Here is an 18,333-nt window from a genome sequence, read left to right as displayed (position 1 = left end):
GGCTCCCGGCCGGCTCAGCCGCCGGCACACGCTTTAAACCCCCGTTTAAAACCCTCGCTTTAAGCCCCCTTTTAAAAGCCACGCTTTAATGTGCAGCCATGGTTTTATTGTCACTCCCGCTGCCCGTTTATACACTGTGCTGGAGAGCGGCTCCCGCTGCTCGTCCCCACAGAAGGCGCCCGGGGCCCGGCAGGTGAGTCCCCACAGCGCGGTGGAATGTGTCTGCCCCGTCAGGCACGTCCTCGGGACATCTGCTTCAGCACGGGATGGGCTTGAAGGTCTTCTGCGTGTTCTCAGTCAGGACCAGGTCGTATCGGCACAGCTGGGGTCTGTGTGAAAACACGGCCAAAAGTGAAAAAACGACGCTTTTATCTGTCCTCTCCCCCCGCCACCTGCTGGAGCCCTACATAAAATATGTCATCTTCTTAAGAAAACCGGCTCCGAGTCCATCTCAAGTGAGGCTGGCTTTAAGCCTGGGATACTTTGAGCATTTTGCCATTCCGTTCTACATTATCTTTTGCTTGTGGAAAAAAGGAACCCAAAAAATCCAGCAAACCGGGCACTGGCTGCAGAGTCTGTGGCTCCCTTTAAGCCAGTCCACAGCTGTGCCCACCAAACAATGTGGTCCTTCCAGCTCACCTGCCTCTTTTGAGCCTTCCCAGCTCCTGGCATGAGGAGTTGTGCCACTGCTCTGACCTGGGTGCAAACATAGATCTGGTCTGGAGCTAGTTCAGCCAAAAAACCTGAGGAAGTATGTGGGGTTTCACTGGGGACATATGAGCATTAGCACTGTGTAGTGGGTAGAGCAACAGGGAAGGGGAGAGGGCAGGACATCCCTCCCTGCAGTGACTGATTAGTTGATGTGTTGAAAGTCCTGAGCTGTGCTTATGGCCTGTGGCAGCCCCTCTTCGGGGAGAGACTGCATCCTCAAATATTAGGGCATTTGTGTCTGCTCTTTAAAAGGGTACTTTTAAAGAGTGTATCTGGCACTGGAAGTGACTGTGGAGGCGTGGGACAGGAGACAGGGAGTGGCAGCAAGGGAGAACTCCAGGACTTTGTTTAGTAGAGGTACGCAATCTTTGCCTTGTTCCAAGCCTAGGATAAGGGTAGCAGACCTCATGAAATACAACAAAACATGTTCTGTGGCTTTATATTTTTTTTGCTTCACCCTTCTGAGCCTGTGATCTTCCAGCCTTGTTTTAAGCCAAACTTAAAGCGTGGTGTGGTGTCCACATAGTGTCCTTGCACACAAGATCAGCATAAGAGGTTCTGTGCTTGCTGAGCTCAGGCAGAACTCCCAACCTCCTGAGGTGGGAAGCTTAAGGGTAGGACAGCAGAGCAGATAGAGGTTAATGAGGTGGTAGAAACCTCATCAGCAATGTCTTGATACCTCCTGACATTGTGGGTACCAGTCAGGGCTTTGGGGCAAAGCAACCAGCAGCTCCCACTTTCTGAAATTCCAGGAGTAAATTAATCTTCCTGCTTCACTACCCATACAAATTGACTGGGATATAAAATGTGTATTTGAGGCTGAACATCTGTTCTTCCCAGAGAGCTGCATTTCCCTTCATCCTAGATTTCAGGCCTGGGCAGCTTGTCCAAGGTCACTTTCCTGAGCAAAGGTTAGGGTGTTAGGCCACGTCAGAGTCACATCACATGTAACATGTTCCTAGTGCAATAAGACAGCCTCTGTGTTCAAGTAAGTATTCAGCTGTGGGATTCCATTAAAGAAGAATTTATTCCAAAGATATGTGTATGAGAATTACTGAATGTAAAATAAATCTAATTCTTCTGCACATACTCAGCTAGGCCAGGAATCGGAGAGATTCCTTTACTTCTGTCCAGTCTGCAGCAACAGAAATGGTTAGTTTGTAAACATCTGCTCACCTTTCTGGGTTTGTCAGTGACCGGAACCTCATTTGAAGTATCCTGAGCTTGAATTTTGGGCCAATGACAGATCCTGTGGAAAATGTCAAGGAGATTCTTTCCACGTTTTCAAGATCTTGTTCAAACCCAGTGAGCAGAGTGATTTGTTTGTACTTCTGGAAGGTGGCAGCTTCTCTAAAGGATAAAGCAGATGAGAGAGAGTGTCAGAGTCACCAAGGGAGTAGCACTGGGTTTAATGTAGTCACTGTAATATTAGAAACAGGGCTGGGGGAGGAGGCCTGAGCTTGTGGTTGATTTCTGATTTACAGGGAATGGGTGTGGATTTAGGTCTTCAGGTGTCAACCTGCTCAGCCACTTCTGCCCTCAGTTTTTTGGGGTGGAAGTGGGGACACAGAGGTTGGATGCCATTTGGTCCCTAATCAGAATTTTCACTGTGATTCTGCTTTGATCCCAAAGGGACTAGACCCAAGTGATATTTATACATGGCTGTCTTTGCAGGCCTGCACAGAGTCACCTTGAGATAGGCATGAAACCTGCACTGCCTTGGTGTGGGATCCATGCTGATTGCTGCAGTGCAAGCAGATGCCAGATATGCCGGAGGGAATATGCACTTAGAGAAGCTTGGGAAAACTAGTTGTGCAGGTTTGTTTGGCTGAAGTGTAGTTAAGATCAATCAGGAATTTGCATGCCACATAAACACCATTAATTTATCTCTCTGAGTTTAATGAATTGATTTTGGATGTGACATATTCAGGCCCAGGTTAATCCCCAGCTGTCTTGGGCACTGGGAACTAGAACAGAACACTCCCTGAAAGAGGAAGAAAAGAGGGGGAGATGTTTTTCCTTCTGCTTTAGTGGAAGCCTAAGGCAGCTGTGCTGCTGGCTGAGATTGTCTGCTTCAGTCCTGAGGATGACACAGAAGGGCCCAACCCAAAAGGCTGGGCTGTCAGGGCTGTGTGAGGCTGTGGAAATTCCATAGGGCCAGGAAATCCCATAGTCATGTGCACTAGCAAGTATCAGCAGAGAAACCAGGGGAGGATGTGTCACCTCCTCCCAGATGCAGTTGTTCCAAGGGATGCACTAACACTTAGAAATGCTCAGACCAGTAAGACTTACGGATTAACTTTTGATTCTGCCTTCCTCCCAGCTTCATCAGCTAGCATGATGCTAAAGGTGCCTCTCCTGGTGTCTTTGTTCCATGTGATAATATCCACCAAGTAGTGATAGACTGAAGGGAGAGAGAATGAGGGGTTAGACCCTGTGGGCTCACTCTGCTGTCCAGGCTGTGGAGCAGAGCTCCGGGCAGAGGATGGACACAGCCCCTGCAGTTTATCTCAAAACCCCTCTCTCCTCCCTGCTCTCCATCTCCCTTTGCAGAGATTTCAACCAGAAACACTAGGAGGTGTCAGGAGAGCACTGCAGCAAGGGTTATCCATGCAGGATGGCCTCTTTGTATGGTTCCCAGCACTCTGCCTTTCACTGCCTGCCTTCCCCCTTCACTTCCAGGTTGTCTTTTCTTTCTTCTGTCCCCCTCTGAAGCCCTCCATTTCTGTTCTTCTTGTCTGCCATTTGTCATCTCTGTCTTGGAGCAGAATTGTCTGTTCTTTGATCTATGAGTCTGAATTCACTTGCTTACCAGCACTGGAGCTCAGGCCATAATCCCAGCCCGTGCTCTGGTATGTTGGTAATCACAGGGATGAGATGAAACCTTCCACCTTGGTGAACCCTTTTTTTCCCCACAGATTCTCTTCCTCTCCCTATGCCTCTCACTTTTCTCCAGAGTAGCTTTTTCACTTGTGCAGCCTGTCTTTCTCTCTTGTCGTTCCCACACACCTCTTACTTTCACAAAAGAATGGTGTGTCGCTTTGAAACATGATTTTGGAACTTCTAGACTTAATTTGAAAGTTCTCAATCAATTTCCTGTAACTGTAAGCAAGTTTGCTTTCCCACTATGGAACAGGTTGGCAGATAAGGAAGGTTATGGCAAACTGTGGATGGACACAATTTCATCCAGCAGCCCCTAAAACGCTGGCTATAACACCAGCTGCAAATAACCATCTCTGCTTGGCTGCTGCTGCTGAGGCAATGCACAAAGAAAAACTATCTCAGAAATCTCAGTCACTTACTGCAAAATGGCTTTTTGTCCGCTGTGTCAAAAAACATACTTGTCACTGGATGGCTCTGTTGTGTTAAATAGCTTTTCCACTCCTGGGCATAATAACCTGCAGGTGACAGTTTGAAAATGAAACTGAGTTACTGCACAGGTAGATGAGCCACTAAATGGCTGAAAATGAGCAAGTATTTAAGAAATAGTGCATTGTGTGCCAGCTGCCAAGTAGCACTGTGACACACATCCTCCTGTACTCCAAAGGCTTAGGACTGAATATGCCTGGTTACTGTTCAGCATTTTCTTCAAGCTGATCTTTTTCCTCATCTGCTATCCATGGTCAAGAAGGATTTAATTTTGCAGTGCAGAATGAAAATCATCCCCTTGACTTTGCCAGTTCCTTTCTGGAAGCATCAGGTGATTTAGCATAAACATTTCAGAGCTGCCAGCCTGAGCCTGGGCTGTCACACCCAGGCTGAGGCAGGCAAGTCCAGAATTCCCTTTGTTCACCTATTTGCCATTCCTTTTAGAGCACAGAGGGATTTGTGGTGCTGGGAATTTGCTTGTAAATCTTATTTTAGCAAGAACAGGCCCTTTTCCCTCAAACTCTGCAACTGAGGGACTTTGATTCGCTGTTTCTCTGACTTTATAATAAAGATCCCAAGTCTAGTTTTGGCTTTTCTAGTTCTGGATCCTTTACCTGTGGATTTCTGTTCTAGATCATAACATGATGTGATGTTACAAGGAGCAGGCCTGAGAGACCTCAAAGACTTCAGTGGAAATAATTTGGGTGCTTTTGCAAAGCACCATGTTGTGTTAGTCCTCCAGCAAAGCATCCCCCTCCAAGTGACAGTGACAACAGGCAGCTCAGTATTCAGGATGGATTGACATTCACTGGATCCTTACCTAGGACGGGGCATGGCATGGGCCAGAAGGGTTCACAGCTGGTGCATTTGCCATTCCTGTAATTCCTGTACGAGTTGCATGGGTATGTGGTGATATTGCAGCTCTGTGTCAGGGAGGACAGGAACAGGAAAACAGACCTCTGGTGGTCACATTTAAAATACTGCAATCCTTAATCATGTACAGGGAAGAAATATTTCATTAGCAATCCTCACGCCTCAGGGAAACAGGATTAATGCCCACAGGACACACCAGTGGACAGTCATTGACCATTCTGAACCCAACAAATTGCACTGGGGAACACTGGGCTGTGGCAGAACAGTAAGTGGGCAGCAGCCTCTCCTTTTGAGTGTGCTCAGCTCTCCCTGTGTCTGCTTTGCCTTTCTTCTTGTCTTTTTGGTTTTAGAAACATTTGTTTATGTGGTTGCTGCAGTTCCAGAGGATCCAACTATAGATCAACTATATATTCTGTCTCTGGTGTTTTCCTCTCCTCTCTGAGCCCTGGCCTGACAGCTTTTAGCTTTGCACATGACCTTCCATTTTGGTGTAAAAAACTCTTTAGAAAGACATAGCTAATAAAATGAGTTGTTCCATGAGCAGCAAAAATGAGTGAAGCCTCCTTTCCTACGAATTTTTTGCTCAGGCTGCTCTCCTATGTAGATTCTCTTAGGTCTGATAAGGGTTGAGTTCACAATACTGCATTTTCTTCTGTAGGGTATCTTCTTCACCCACCTTTCATCAAACCAGTTTTGCTGCCAGGCTGAAAGGAAAAAAAACTTTCTTTTGTTCAAGACTAGGGCTGTGCCTTCCAGACTGCACTGTCACTGCTAAGGAAGGTGCCTTTGCTTTGGGATAACTGCCTGCTGCACATTCATCTTGAACCCATTTTCTGAACAGGTCCTGGCCACTGCTAGTCCTTAGGCTTTTGTGTGTTGAAAGTAATTAAAAAGAAAAAAAAAAGTCACAGATTTTCTGGACATAATCACAAAATGAAGGCACACATCCACACATCCACCTGAAGACTTTTTGCACAGAGGATTAGTCCCACGTGCACTGTGATGGAGGCACAGAGAGGTGACCCTGACTCTCATCTCTGCCTGGTGCACATCAGCTAAACCCCTGTCATGCCAGCGCTGAGAAGTTGCTGCCATGGCTTTCCCAGAATATGGATTTCATGTGTTTTCTGAGCAGTGATAATGATTTCTGTCTTTCTCCTTTTTTTCTGATTGGAAACATTTTGTCGGGTTTTGTGCAATTCAGGGCAGGATTAATTACCAGAAAATATTGTCAGTGGACAGCCTGGTTGGTCGGTCCCACCGTTGGGATAGAAGTCAATATGGCCCAGTGCTTCTTCGTAGCCCAGTCCTAACAAAAGGGAATACCACGGCTCAGGGGGGAATACTAAATTGTAAAATGCACAAGAAGAAAATATAGCAACTTAACTGGAAAAAATAGTAGTTATTTAGCTCTTGGATGCCTGCTTGTACAGGAATACTAATGTCATCCATCTGTTTAAGCAGCAGGCCAAACAATTGTGACCCAGCTGGGTTATTTTAACAATGATATCAAGTACCTAAAATAAGTCTGTGCATGCAACAGTACCAAATGTGGAGGTTTGTGTCACTTGTGTGCAGGAGAGGAAAAGGGATGGGAAACCTGGCTGTTGCTGTGCTGCTGAAATCTGACTTCCTGGAAGGGCTGGGAGAAGAGAGGCAGCAATTAGGTGGGAAAGCCAAGTGGGGTAGGGTGGCCATGGGAGCAGCATGGGGGGCTTGGCATCGCACTGCTGGCCTGGCTGGTGGCTCTGGAAAAGGACAGGGCTGAGGGAGAGTCCAGATTTGCCCTAGGGGAAGGTTTAGCTCTTAAGGAGGTGGGACGGAGACTGGAAACATCATTCATGGAACCATGGGGTGAGGATAACTGATCTGCTGTGCAAGGCATTGAGCAGTGGGACCAGCTCTGGAAATGCTGTGTGCTCGGATGCAGCCTGACTCCTCGATGGGATGTTGGTGTGTCCTGCTCCAGAAGGACCATGCTGCAGGACGTCCTCCCTGTTCCTAAGTCTTTGTCAGTCATGGGCCAGGTTGTAGCTGCTGCCATCAGCAGCATGTTTTGAAATGCAAATCAACCAGGCTCAGTGAGGGAGTCTGCTGTGCTCCTGGGCCACAGGAGTGAGGACCCCCAGCACTGCTGCCCACCAGCACCCCCCTCCCCGTGCTCCCAGTCAGTCTCTGGGTTTCCTGTAAAGGAAGGAGGAGGAAAGTGATGTACCGTCGGTGTCGGAGTGGATGACGTCGACGAACTGTGCGTCCGTGGGGTCCAGCCTCTCGCTCGGCGCCGTCCCCCTGTACAAGGGGCCCGCAGGGTCAAGGCCTGCAGCACAAAGCCATGGGCGTGGCAAGGCTTCACTCCGGGCTGTCCTTCCTTGAGGCAAGAGGACTGCTGGAGGAAGGCTTACCTGTGATTCTTCCCAGCATGCCATCAAACATCTGACCCACAAAGCCAGAGATGTGTGCTCCCAGGCTCACTCCTATCATGTGCACAGAGTCAAGGGACGCTCCATCAATCTGAGATTTAAAAGTACTCATGGTATTGTGGTTTTGGAAAATAAAAAAAAAAAAATTAGAAGGAGGAATGTAACATCTCCCAGTGTGTTCTACTCTCTGTAGATATTTCCCCTTTGAACAGTCCCTCAGAGCAGCCAGCATTCCTGTTTGAGATCTATACCTCAGAGAGCTGTGATGAGAACAGTTCAGGCAATGGTTGTATTTTCCTGGGGCAATGATTACAAGTGTGGACAGGAACCACTGATGGGCCCCAGGAGTAAAATTCCAGTTGCCCCACATGTGGTTCCTGCAAGGAATTAGCAGACACTATGATCCTAAGGATCCAGCATCATCATTCCAACACCTTAGAGGAGCTGTGATCAGCCATAGCTGATCCCCTTAAGCTGCCTTTGGATATACAGAAAGTGGAAGTGGAGTTTCTATGGATGGGAAAACATATCTGGAGAGTTTTGTACCCTGAAATGTAGAGATGTAGAGTGTAAACTGCATGTTGCACCAAAAGCAATCCAAGGGTAGGATTTGGCACTGCAGTACACATGCACTTCCAAAAATTAATGTATTCCTTTTTTAGGAGTTTCTATTCTCAGACATCCTGCTGGTTTAAGTACTTCCTTTGTGCCCTTTACATACTGTGTCTTAATGACTGTATCATAGCATGAGCATACAACTTACCAACATTTCATCTATAAGTTTCTTCAAAATCTCAGCAACTCTTTTGCACTTCCTGGAGGCATAGCTGTAGATGAGAGTTGTTGCCCCCTGGTTCCAGTCCACAACGATGACATTCATGTCCTCCACAGAAAGCAGGAGATGCACCAGGTCAGGGATCCAGACTGGGGCAGAGCCTGTGAGTCGGTACCCATGGATGATGAAGGTCGTTTTCTTGGTCACATTGAGGTACTTGGAGGCTGCTGAGTGGAGCTCCTCGGCACAGGTTGGGTTCTGCCGGGTGTAGAGCAGCAGCTTCACTTTCAGCTCTGTCCCTATCAAAGCATTCCCAATGCCGAGGGCTGTGAATGCAGGACATGTCTCCTGAGGATCTGAAAGCAGCAGAGTGGCAGTTGGAGTTTGGCACCAAGGGGTTTTCTTTAGCCTGTTGTACCTGCCAATTCTGCACAGGGTAGGAAAGGGTGTTGGGAGTTTCCTGAGCACAAAGGCTGCTCCTGTCTCTTCTCTCCCTCCCCTCTCTATCATGCTTATGACTGAAGTTACCTTGGAACTTAGGTTTTCTTGCTGTGTTGGCACAAAGAGAGCAATCACACTTTTTGGAGCAGCATTTCCTGAAACACCACAGCCCTGCTTCCTGTGGCAGCTGGTAGTTGGCAAGGACTCTTGTCCAAAAATCTCACTGTGTGAGGAAGATATTAAGAGACCAACAGGCAGGATGATTGCTGTACTGGTTTGTGAGCACACTCAGGTGCTCTGGACGGGTTCTCAGCTAAACAGGTGTCCTCAGGGTTGGTTTGTACCTCCAGCCTGGAGCTGCCAAGCTGCAGAGAGTCTTGCCGTGGTGAGATGCAGCTCAATGCTTCATTTGTATGTGCAGATGCAGCCTGGTATTCCAGACTGCAAAATGGGGCACCCTTGAGTCTGTGAGATGGTAACTGTGCTTTATACACAGCTGAAGTTTAACTGAATTTGATGTAAGTGGTGCTTGATGTACTGCTCAGTGGGATGGCCTGTGCCATTGGAAATCCCAGCTTTGTTCTTTGCTTTTCCAGCAGAAGACCAGCTGAGCCTTCAGAGCCCAATACAGTCTCCAACAGGGCACTGGCAGGGAGTGGAGTAACTGTCTCCAGATAGACACTGCTTATGAAGGCCCTCCCAGGTTTAGTAGCCTCTTCTTGGCTCACATTCCGTTCCCTCAAATCCTCATAATCTTATTGAAGAACCCTGTGGGGGAGAGTGTCGCTCTCACACATGTCCTGGGCTGCAATAATTGTTCAGGCTACAGTTCCTAGAGGAATCTTCCTGATCTTTGTTGCTTGAAGGACTGTGCAGTAGGTAGCAGGGTTTAGAAAACCTGCAGCTGTAAGTTAATTATGCTCTAGCAAATCTCCAATGCTCTGTGCATTTTAATTTCTGAATGATGAAACTCTCACAGTTTCTATGAGCAACTTTTCCTTTTTTCCTCCTCAGGAAATCAGGAGCATGAGAGTGATATAAATGCTTTGTGCCCGGTACATAAAACAATCTGCTCAGTTGCCACAGCTCTGCTAATTACTTTGTAGAAGCCCCAGGAGCTCCAGAAATAAAAGTTAATAGGCTAAAAGGATGTTGCAGTTAAGTCCAACTGAATATTTTAAATTGCTACCATAAATTCAGAAATAATTTTTAACATCTGAAATCCATGGAGTCCATCCTATACAAAGCGTATGGTAACATATGAATGGTGTGACAGGAATGGTGGGAAATGAGCCCTCAGCCAGGCCCAGTGAAATTAGGGGCCTTTGAATGGAGGTGTCCTGCCTCTGAGTAACGCTTCACTCAGAGCTCCCAGGAGCAGTGACTCTGGGCCCTCCTCCCAAGAGGAAAGGTGACCTGCAGCAGTGACAGCTCATTCTTACAGTGCCAAAATGCTCCAGGGAAACAGCAACGAGAGTTCTGTGACACTGCTCTTGTGGAAATCCCCAAGTAAGCAGAGAAAAATTAACAGTTTTTCCTCATGCACACCAGCTCATACAGTGAGACACAGTGACTGTCCTCTAGGTGCTACTGCAGCATAAAAAACCACAACTGCATGTTTTACTAATAACTAGGCATTGTTTTAGTTATTGTATAGTAGCACTATATAGTGTTGTTAATTATCTTTACTGCAACTTAAGCTGTAGCAATACAGGCAGAAATGCCAGGCAAGAATTACTTCTATATGGTGCAAGATTGCACTGATTGCTTAATTTGTTTCTGTATCTCCTGCACTGTGCTGAGGCTTGCCCAGAGGAGCACTATGTTTGTCACCAGAACAGCCTAAACCTTCTGGTACAGAAGTGCTTTCAAAGAGCTGGTCAGCATTTGCTGATACCTAACACAGGGACTGTATAAAGAGCCTTGTTATATCTGCACCGGGTCTGTTAAATTGGTTCTGTTTTGACTAACAAAATCAAATCAGTGCTAATAAGGGGAGGAAACCTGCCAGGTTCTCTTCTGGCAAGTTGGTGCCAATCCCAGCCCCACCCACCATGTGTTCAAAAACTGACACATGAGAATGGCCAGTTATCCTGGCTTTGCTCTTCCTTCTGCTAAGCACAGTGACTCCTCCCCAAATGGCTGAAAGTGTCTTTGAAACTCCAGGATGATTGGGGCAAGTGGCTTACTGAGATTTACTCTGCAAGCAAATAAATGAGGTAGAAACTTATCCCCTGGCACTGTACTTAACCCATGTCCAACAGATCACTTCCCTCCAGTAAAGGGCAGTGAACATGGCCATTAACCCAGCATCCCAGTAACTCATTTCCAGCCCTGCCTTAGCTTGCTAGACAGCCTCTGGCAATCCCCATTCTCCTTCTGCTCTCTTTTCTGATATGTGAAATAGGAGGCAAACACTGGTTTGCTGGACAAGGTGCTCTGATCTCCCAGAACCTGTAGCAGGGAGCATAAAAATATGTTAAATCCATGAACCTGCCAGGGAGCTGAACACGTTTGGTCTTGAGCCTGAGATCATCCTCCAAGGTGCTGTTGCAGCAGTGGAGGCATCTTCAGAATGAGTTGGTTCTGAAATTTTATATACACACACATATATACACAAACATAGATATGCACACACAGATACACACACATATATATATTCTGAAGTTATATACTCCCAGGTAGGAGTGTTGCAGGGAGTGGAAGAGTCCCAGGCACGCTCCTGGTATTTACTGCAGTCACTGCTCTTGAGGTGTTTCCTGCATTCTCCTGGTGTCCCTAATTCCTTTCTAGAAGATGGTGCTTGGAGGCTTTTTCTTTGATGTTGATCCTATGGACAGGCAGGGTTTGCCACGGTGGTGTTTTGAGGCTGTGGTACGAGCTGTCTACATAAATAAAGTAGCAGCTGAGGTTTTTACCAGCCTGTCCTCTTGCAAAGGGAAGTTCCAACAGATTTTTCACCTCAGTGGGTCAGTGGTCACTTGGCCAAATGTGTGGCTGTCCCAGCTGTGGTCCTTGGGACACCGAGCTGCTCACCCAGTGAGCACCTGCATGGAGCTCAGGTGAGTATGTCACTGCTTCTCTGTCCACAGGAGCTCTGGCCCTCCAGCCTCTGCCACCTTGCCTGGGCATTGTACAGTGTGTCATCAGATTGGTCTTAACTATCAACCATCCCCCCTTTCAGCACACTTCAGTACCACACCACGAATCTGGAGAGCATTAGTGGTGCAGATTTCCACCACTTTTCCACAGAGAGGGTGTGCCCTCCCCTCCTAAACTGGTCAATAGCTCACTGCATTTCATCGGTGCTTTTTCACACCATTCTCTTTTCCCACTTCTCATGACTGCATTTCCTACAGAGTATTAAACAAACCAAGCAAAAGGCGACCCTGAGATTATTCCTGATGAAACACAAGTTAGTATATATAAGAACACTGTTTTTTTAAACCCTGTTTGTTTTCCCTACAAAGCAGAGAGCTGTAACTTGCCTTGCTCCCATGTGTATGCTAACACAAGGCAGTACATTTGTTTATTTTCACACAGGTTTGTTCTTGTAGGGCTGTGAGGCTACAAAAATGGAGCTTACTGTTCATAAATGGTAATTCATCCTTCGTCTCTGTCATACATGACACCCCTGAGAAGAAATCATTATTCTCTGAAGATTTCGAATGACATTTTCGGTGTCGATGGATAGTACTTATATAAGAGAAATATTTGCAAAGGGAGGAAAAGATAATAAAAAATACTTCTGGTTTTCCATTTTGAACTCTTAGAACTGACTACATTCCTGTAACCAATATAATTTGCTTTGCCAATATAAATAATGCTAGTGAGAAACCCTGTGCAGTAACTGTAAGTGCGGAGGGCAGGTACATTCATGTTGCTGTAAAGCACAGAAAATGTTTTATATTTGACAAAAACATTCAAAACAAATGGTTGAGTTCTTACCTGTTTTCACCCCATACAAAAGGCAGATGAACACAACACACAGCCTCGGCATATGGACTTCCACATGGAACTTCTACAGGTAAGAGACTTGAAGGATCCCACAATTTCTCTGGCATGTGTCTCCTGGCTCTGACAGCAGTTTGCTTGCTTTTTTTTTCTGTCAGTAGCAGTAGGTGTGGTGAAAGAAGGAAGTTACCAGCCAAGAAATGAAGAGCAGTCAAATTAAGCTTCTTAAGAAGGTGGGGCATCTTCTATTCTAGCAGGTTTCCTTAATTTAAATATAGTTTGCCTTGGGGGATGACTAATCAAAGACAGAAATGGGTTAGTATCACGGCTGTAAGCAGCAATTTGACTACAAGTGTTGAAACTAAGGAAATTATTGCCTGTCTATTTGTCTTTTTAAAAGAATGTCAGGAAGATTGTAGATGTCACTGCAAGTCTGATAAGCATCTGGGTGGGGCTGGTCCTTGGTTTCACAAAGCTCTGCCTTTGGAGAGTTCATGATGATCCCTAATACCTCCCATGTCTTTCCTGCTCTCCTGAGTGCCATGGCCCAGAGTCCCTTCTACAAATCCTGTTCCCACCTCAGGCAGGAGACAGGTGCACAGCATTGTGTTGTGACAAAGGGAAAGTACCACTTCAAGGTGTGTGGCTCTCCACTGGGCTCCCAAGCAACTGCTGTCTTGGATAAAACTCATACAAGTGGCATTTTCTCACAGACCTGATGGAACCTCATAAATTCAGCTCTAATTCAAGTAAGGAAGGCTTTTTGTTTCCTTGCTGGATGGGAGGAAGGAGATTGCCAAGAAATGGCAACTGTCAGGAGCAGGAAAGGATGTCTGAAATCAGAGCTGGAAGGTGTAGTGGCAAAACTGGGAAAATGAAGGTGGTGGGAGTTTGTAAAGGGATGAGAAGGGTGGGAACAGGGATGGCTGCTGGATAGAAGCTAGGTGGTAGTTTTGCCTGGCATTTTCTTAGCTATTTCCTCTAACATTGGCCAGGGAAAGGGAACGTGGGCTGGATTAGAAATACCTCATTAAGCCCAGGCTCTGCTTTCTTTCCCTTGGTGATGATCCAATGAGGAGCTGAACTATTACTGCTCCCAGTGACATAGCTGGTTCTTTGGTCCGTGCTGTACTTATTAAGCTTTTTGACTTTGCTAATTCTCAGGTTAATCCTTAACTCTTCCTGCTGTCTGCAGCTCCTTTTCATTCAGACAAGTGTCTGCTCCTCTGGTGCAGGCATGGATCACACTTGAGGCAGAAGAGGTGCCTAGCATGATTCTTTCACAGGCACCTTGAGCTCTTCAGCATCAAGCAGCTCAGCAATCTGTCTGACTGAACATGTGCTGTTCTGTGATACCATTTGATAATCACCAAGGCAAAAGTTGAGGCTTGTTATTTTGAAGATGATAAACACTGAGAAAAGACAATACATAATATCTGTGGATCTAGAAGCTCCAGGACAAAGCTTTTTCTGCTGCACTGGCAAAAGAATGTAATTTAAACATTGTTTTCCTTCCAGCTCCTTTCTCACCTCTACCAGTAATCCTAAACTCTGTCAAAATATTTTTCCTTAGCAAAAGGTTCTGCCAATGGCGAGACAGAATTGGTCCAACAGTGAAACATGAAGAACAGAAGGCTTTTACCTGTTGCAAAAGACATCTGAGAATCAGAGATAAAATAGGGTAAATCAAGAGGGCCTTGCCTTTCATCTCAGTACAGAAAGAGGTAACAATTTGTTGCCTGAAGCTAAGCCCCACTCATTTCTTTTCCCCATCACTTTTTTTGGATTTTCATTTCCCATCTGAGGCTGCTCATCTGAGTGGCTCTCACTTCAAGAGGCCCTGCACCGGGACTGTCAGGTTCTTCCTTGGAACTCTGAACCATCCCTCGGAAGACCATGATTTTGAGTAACCACAATTTCAGCATAAATTAGACTGTCTGTTCACTGTACACATTGACAAACATTTCCAGGATGTCAGCACTGGAAATGCTGTCCACCACCACCACCATCAGATCCTGAGAGCAGGAATTCAAGTGCTTACAGGTTACTCCCCACTTTGATTCTGCTGACTAACCCTTCACACTGCTCAACACATCCTGCCTCAGCCACACACTTGTTAAAGATGGCAACAACTCAAAATTATTTGGGTTTTGTACACTGAACTCTAGACAATAATGCCTGTGAGCTCTGAAATAATTGCAATTTGAGACAGTAAAAACTTTTTAATCACGTGTAGAAAACATTTAAGATCAGACTTGGCACCAACTTAAAAACAATTTAACAGAAAACATGAAATAATCTTACAAGCACGAAACATTTTGCACTTGGCTTTGAGATGTCAGAGCCTCTGCTATTTCACATTCAAGGAAGAAGCATTTTAAACTCTTCATTTGTGAGCTGAACCACTGTTGGAATCTGAAAGCTTCTGAAATGTTGCTTCCTCCTTAGTGCAGCTTATGACAGCAATGGTTAGCTGAAAAATATTTTTATGCTGCATTCATGCATGCACTGTATGAAATCCCACTGATTCACTAATTTCCCGTGGGTGGAACGTTTTCATGGAGATACTGGAGAGCCAAATCTGTCCACTTCATTTCTTGCTCTTTGACGGACTCAGTGGTGCCACCATTGTCTTGCTCTGGTTCAGGGAGCTCATTCTGAGAACAAAACACAGGTACAATGCATTCCACACATAATACGCTTCCTGCAAGCAGCAGGTTGTTATGATTTGTGTGGATAGATACAAAACCCACAAACGAGACCAGAGGGTGCATCTGAACAATAAATATCATACGTACTTATCCACTTGAAAATATTGCTGAGCCCCGTTATGAACAGTAATCATTTCATTTGAATATGGTGCTTAATCTGAAAGGTAAATTGGTTTTCAGGACCCTGGGGCCTTGCTGTACACTCAGACTGTACATGCAGTGAGGGAGAATATACAGCAAATGCAAAGTAAGTAAACAACAGTACAATGCATTTATTCCATTGTTTGTTTGCAATGTGCTGCTTCTGCTGTTGCAAAGAATACAAATACTGCAGACAACTGGTTCTGTAAAATGTTACTTTCCTGTGGCAGGTGAGAAATCCTTCTGTCTGTATGCTGGACTCAGGTGTAGCTGTGCTGAATCCACAGCAGCAGCCAAGACTCCCTGCCAGGTGTGCCACAGAGCTGCTCATGGCACAGTAAGGGGAAGGAAAGTTTAACTGAGATTTCATCTTCCTTCCTTTAATTGTTTTTTCTCTGTCTTGCTGTACTGGAGTAGTCACACTGAGTGTGTGCTATTCTGCCAAATACCATTTGGACAGGGATTCTGAGTTCTAGAGTTCTGGAAATCCCAGCATGAGCTAAATAAAATGGTTCAGCTTTGAAAACAGTGAATGATTTGAACCCATTTGAGTTCCCAGAAATGTCTTGAGTGAGCACTGGAGCAGATTCTCAGGACAGGCTCAAATACCACTTTCACAGCCATTCTAGTTGCTCCTTTGCAATGTCCCTGAATAAGTCCCCTGTGAATTCATGCTGGTTTTTCTATGTGATCAGAGCAAATCTCATCTCTGGGGATCTTTATTTCCACAGCCAGGCCTTTCTTTCTGTTGTTAGTTGGTGAGGCTTCCTTCTCTGAGGCTGTCATCTGTATGTGACTGTAAGCCATCATGAGATGGCTCTAAGGGAAGAAATAGTAATGTTTGGACTGGGGTTGAAGGCAGTTGTCAACAAGGAACTTGTTTATGATACTCAGCTTGCCTAATGAAAGTTGTCCCAAGCAAAGGAGGATTTGGGGTCTTTTATCTGAGAATCACTCTTCTGGCAAGATGCTTCCCTCAAGCCCAACTCTTGGCAGGAAAATGTGTGCTCTACATATGGATTTTGAGTTGCACTGCTGCTTCTCGCCCTCTCTGAAAAGCCAGCGGTGGCAGGGCTAAAGCCTGAGCCACGTCACAAATATGGAAATGTCTCTGTGCTGAAAGAAACCAGCACTGTGTTATCTTTGCTAGCTGGGACAAAGCTCACGTACCAGAGAGTAAAAGGGAAGGGAAAATCTTCAGCTACTTCCTTGGAAGTTTCAGAATAGCTAAGGAAAGGTGTCAGTGTGGGAGATCTAAAGCCTCAGCTCTGGGCTCTGTGGGATCAGCAGTAGCTTTTCCCCTGCTGCCCCTCTCTGGCCTTGCAGCTGTACCCTGGATGACAGGAGAGGTGCCATGCCTTGGACTCAGCACCGCAGGCAAGAGTCCTGCTGCACCTGCCAGTGCTTCACTGCTGTCCTGGAACTGCTAACAGCAACACTGTAGCTGAAAAATACTGCTTTGAAACACCTATGAAAACTTCTCAGCTTCTTTAAATGGCATTGCAGGAAGTGGAAATAAAGTTTAACCAAGATTGGAATTGTCAGTGTGAGACTGATCCTCTGCTCTCCAAACCAACCTGGAAAGTACCTCAAACACCAGGAACAAGAAAGGGAAGCAGAGAAAAAGGATGATTTGACTTCTCCCTGATGCCAAACCCAGGACAGGGCAATGAAAAGGGCACTCCAGTTCTAAGAAGATTCAGCAACTGTTCAGGGGATGAGGGACAGAAATATCCATGTCCTCATGCACACAGGAATGATTGCCATATAGGACAAGGAAGGAGTCAGATCCATCAGCCTTTTTTACAAATTAGCTGCACCACAAGGAACACTCTGTGCCTTTTCTTGGAAGGGGCTGTAATGAACACAGCAGCCTTAACTCAGATTGATAAGTAGCAATGTACCTACCAGAGGGATGGCCACGTCCTCGTAGGGCAATTTATCTTCCCTCCACGCATCATCGATCAGATCCAGGATCCTGCCATCCCTCTGCACCTCACTGTCCATCGTCGCAGCAGGGGAGAGCAGCTAAATCTGTGACACAAAGCAGATGCTGTTTTAACGACATCTCCAGCCAAGGAGCTGGAGTCTGGACTACACGCTTGCTTCAGTTTTGATGCAATCCATATGAAGTTTAAACTTACAAGGAAAACCTTGATTTCCCTAATACACTTAAAAAGGGATTATAACCAAAGGAGAACAACTTCATCTGAAAAGAACTTAATCAAAATGAATTGTAGACTGATATGCATCAGAGATGAATATATAAAACCAGCTGGTTATTAATGATATTTACATGTATTTGTATCTACTGACTGACCTTTAGAAGTCTAATTTGAGTGTTTGAGCAACCCTTTGCTGCCTGCTGGACAGCCCCTGACCAGTTAGGTGCCTCACCCACTCCTTCACATGTCGGGGGAAGTCACAACAAAGGATTTCAAGGGACCCAGAATTCTGCCCGAACCTGAAGTCCAGAAAACTGGTGAAACAGAAGCAAAACGAGATCTACGTTTCATCCCCAGCTACTACAATTACTCCAGAGTGTTTCATTGCACTCTGCCCTCCTTGAAGGATCACCTCAGGCCCTCGCCCCGGTGTAACTGCGTGGCAGCAGCAGCGGGCAGCTCGATCCTGGCGGGTATGAGAGAATGACACTCATTCAAAAACAAGCCAGGCCCGGCACTCGCCGGCTGCCGGAGCCGCCAGGTGGGCGGCGACCGACACGGGCCTGAGCGCATCCCAGCCCCGGCGCGGTGCGATCCCTGCCTCTCCCGGCCAACAGGGCTCCGTGACCGCCCCGTGTCCCGGTGTCCCCGCGGTGTCCCCGCTGTGCCCGGCCCGCCCTACCCTGCCCATCTCCGGGGACGGCAAGGCGCAGGCGCCGCTCCAGCGCATGCGCAGCGCCGCGGGGCCGGGCCGTGCCCGCGCCGGGGCGGGA

General features: G+C 46.4%; 2 protein-coding genes across 2 annotated transcripts; both read right to left on the bottom strand.

The window, feature by feature from the left end:
• Nucleotides 1-256: 256 nt before the first annotated feature.
• Nucleotides 257-13,053, bottom strand: LIPH (lipase H). Its single transcript, XM_066326169.1, has 10 exons — nucleotides 12,538-13,053; nucleotides 8,137-8,504; nucleotides 7,356-7,464; nucleotides 7,169-7,270; nucleotides 6,173-6,262; nucleotides 4,901-5,068; nucleotides 4,014-4,109; nucleotides 3,004-3,115; nucleotides 1,888-2,061; nucleotides 257-329 (listed from the first exon to the last, which is right to left on the bottom strand). Exons 1-10 carry the CDS (start codon nucleotides 12,587-12,589, stop codon nucleotides 257-259), a joined length of 1,344 nt encoding a protein of 447 aa, XP_066182266.1. The 5' UTR covers nucleotides 12,590-13,053.
• A 1,692-nt stretch (nucleotides 13,054-14,745) lies between these two features.
• Nucleotides 14,746-18,284, bottom strand: ANAPC13 (anaphase promoting complex subunit 13). The gene is made up of 3 exons (XM_066326492.1): nucleotides 18,243-18,284; nucleotides 17,304-17,429; nucleotides 14,746-15,200 (listed from the first exon to the last, which is right to left on the bottom strand). Exons 2-3 carry the CDS (start codon nucleotides 17,400-17,402, stop codon nucleotides 15,075-15,077), a joined length of 225 nt encoding a protein of 74 aa, XP_066182589.1. The 5' UTR covers nucleotides 17,403-17,429; nucleotides 18,243-18,284; the 3' UTR covers nucleotides 14,746-15,074.
• Between the last annotated feature and the right edge of the window lie 49 nt (nucleotides 18,285-18,333).

Source organism: Sylvia atricapilla, chromosome 10, assembly GCF_009819655.1.
Source record: "Sylvia atricapilla isolate bSylAtr1 chromosome 10, bSylAtr1.pri, whole genome shotgun sequence".
In the NCBI taxonomy this organism is placed as follows: domain Eukaryota; kingdom Metazoa; phylum Chordata; class Aves; order Passeriformes; family Sylviidae; genus Sylvia; species Sylvia atricapilla.
This window is presented reverse-complemented; position numbering and strand designations above follow the sequence as displayed.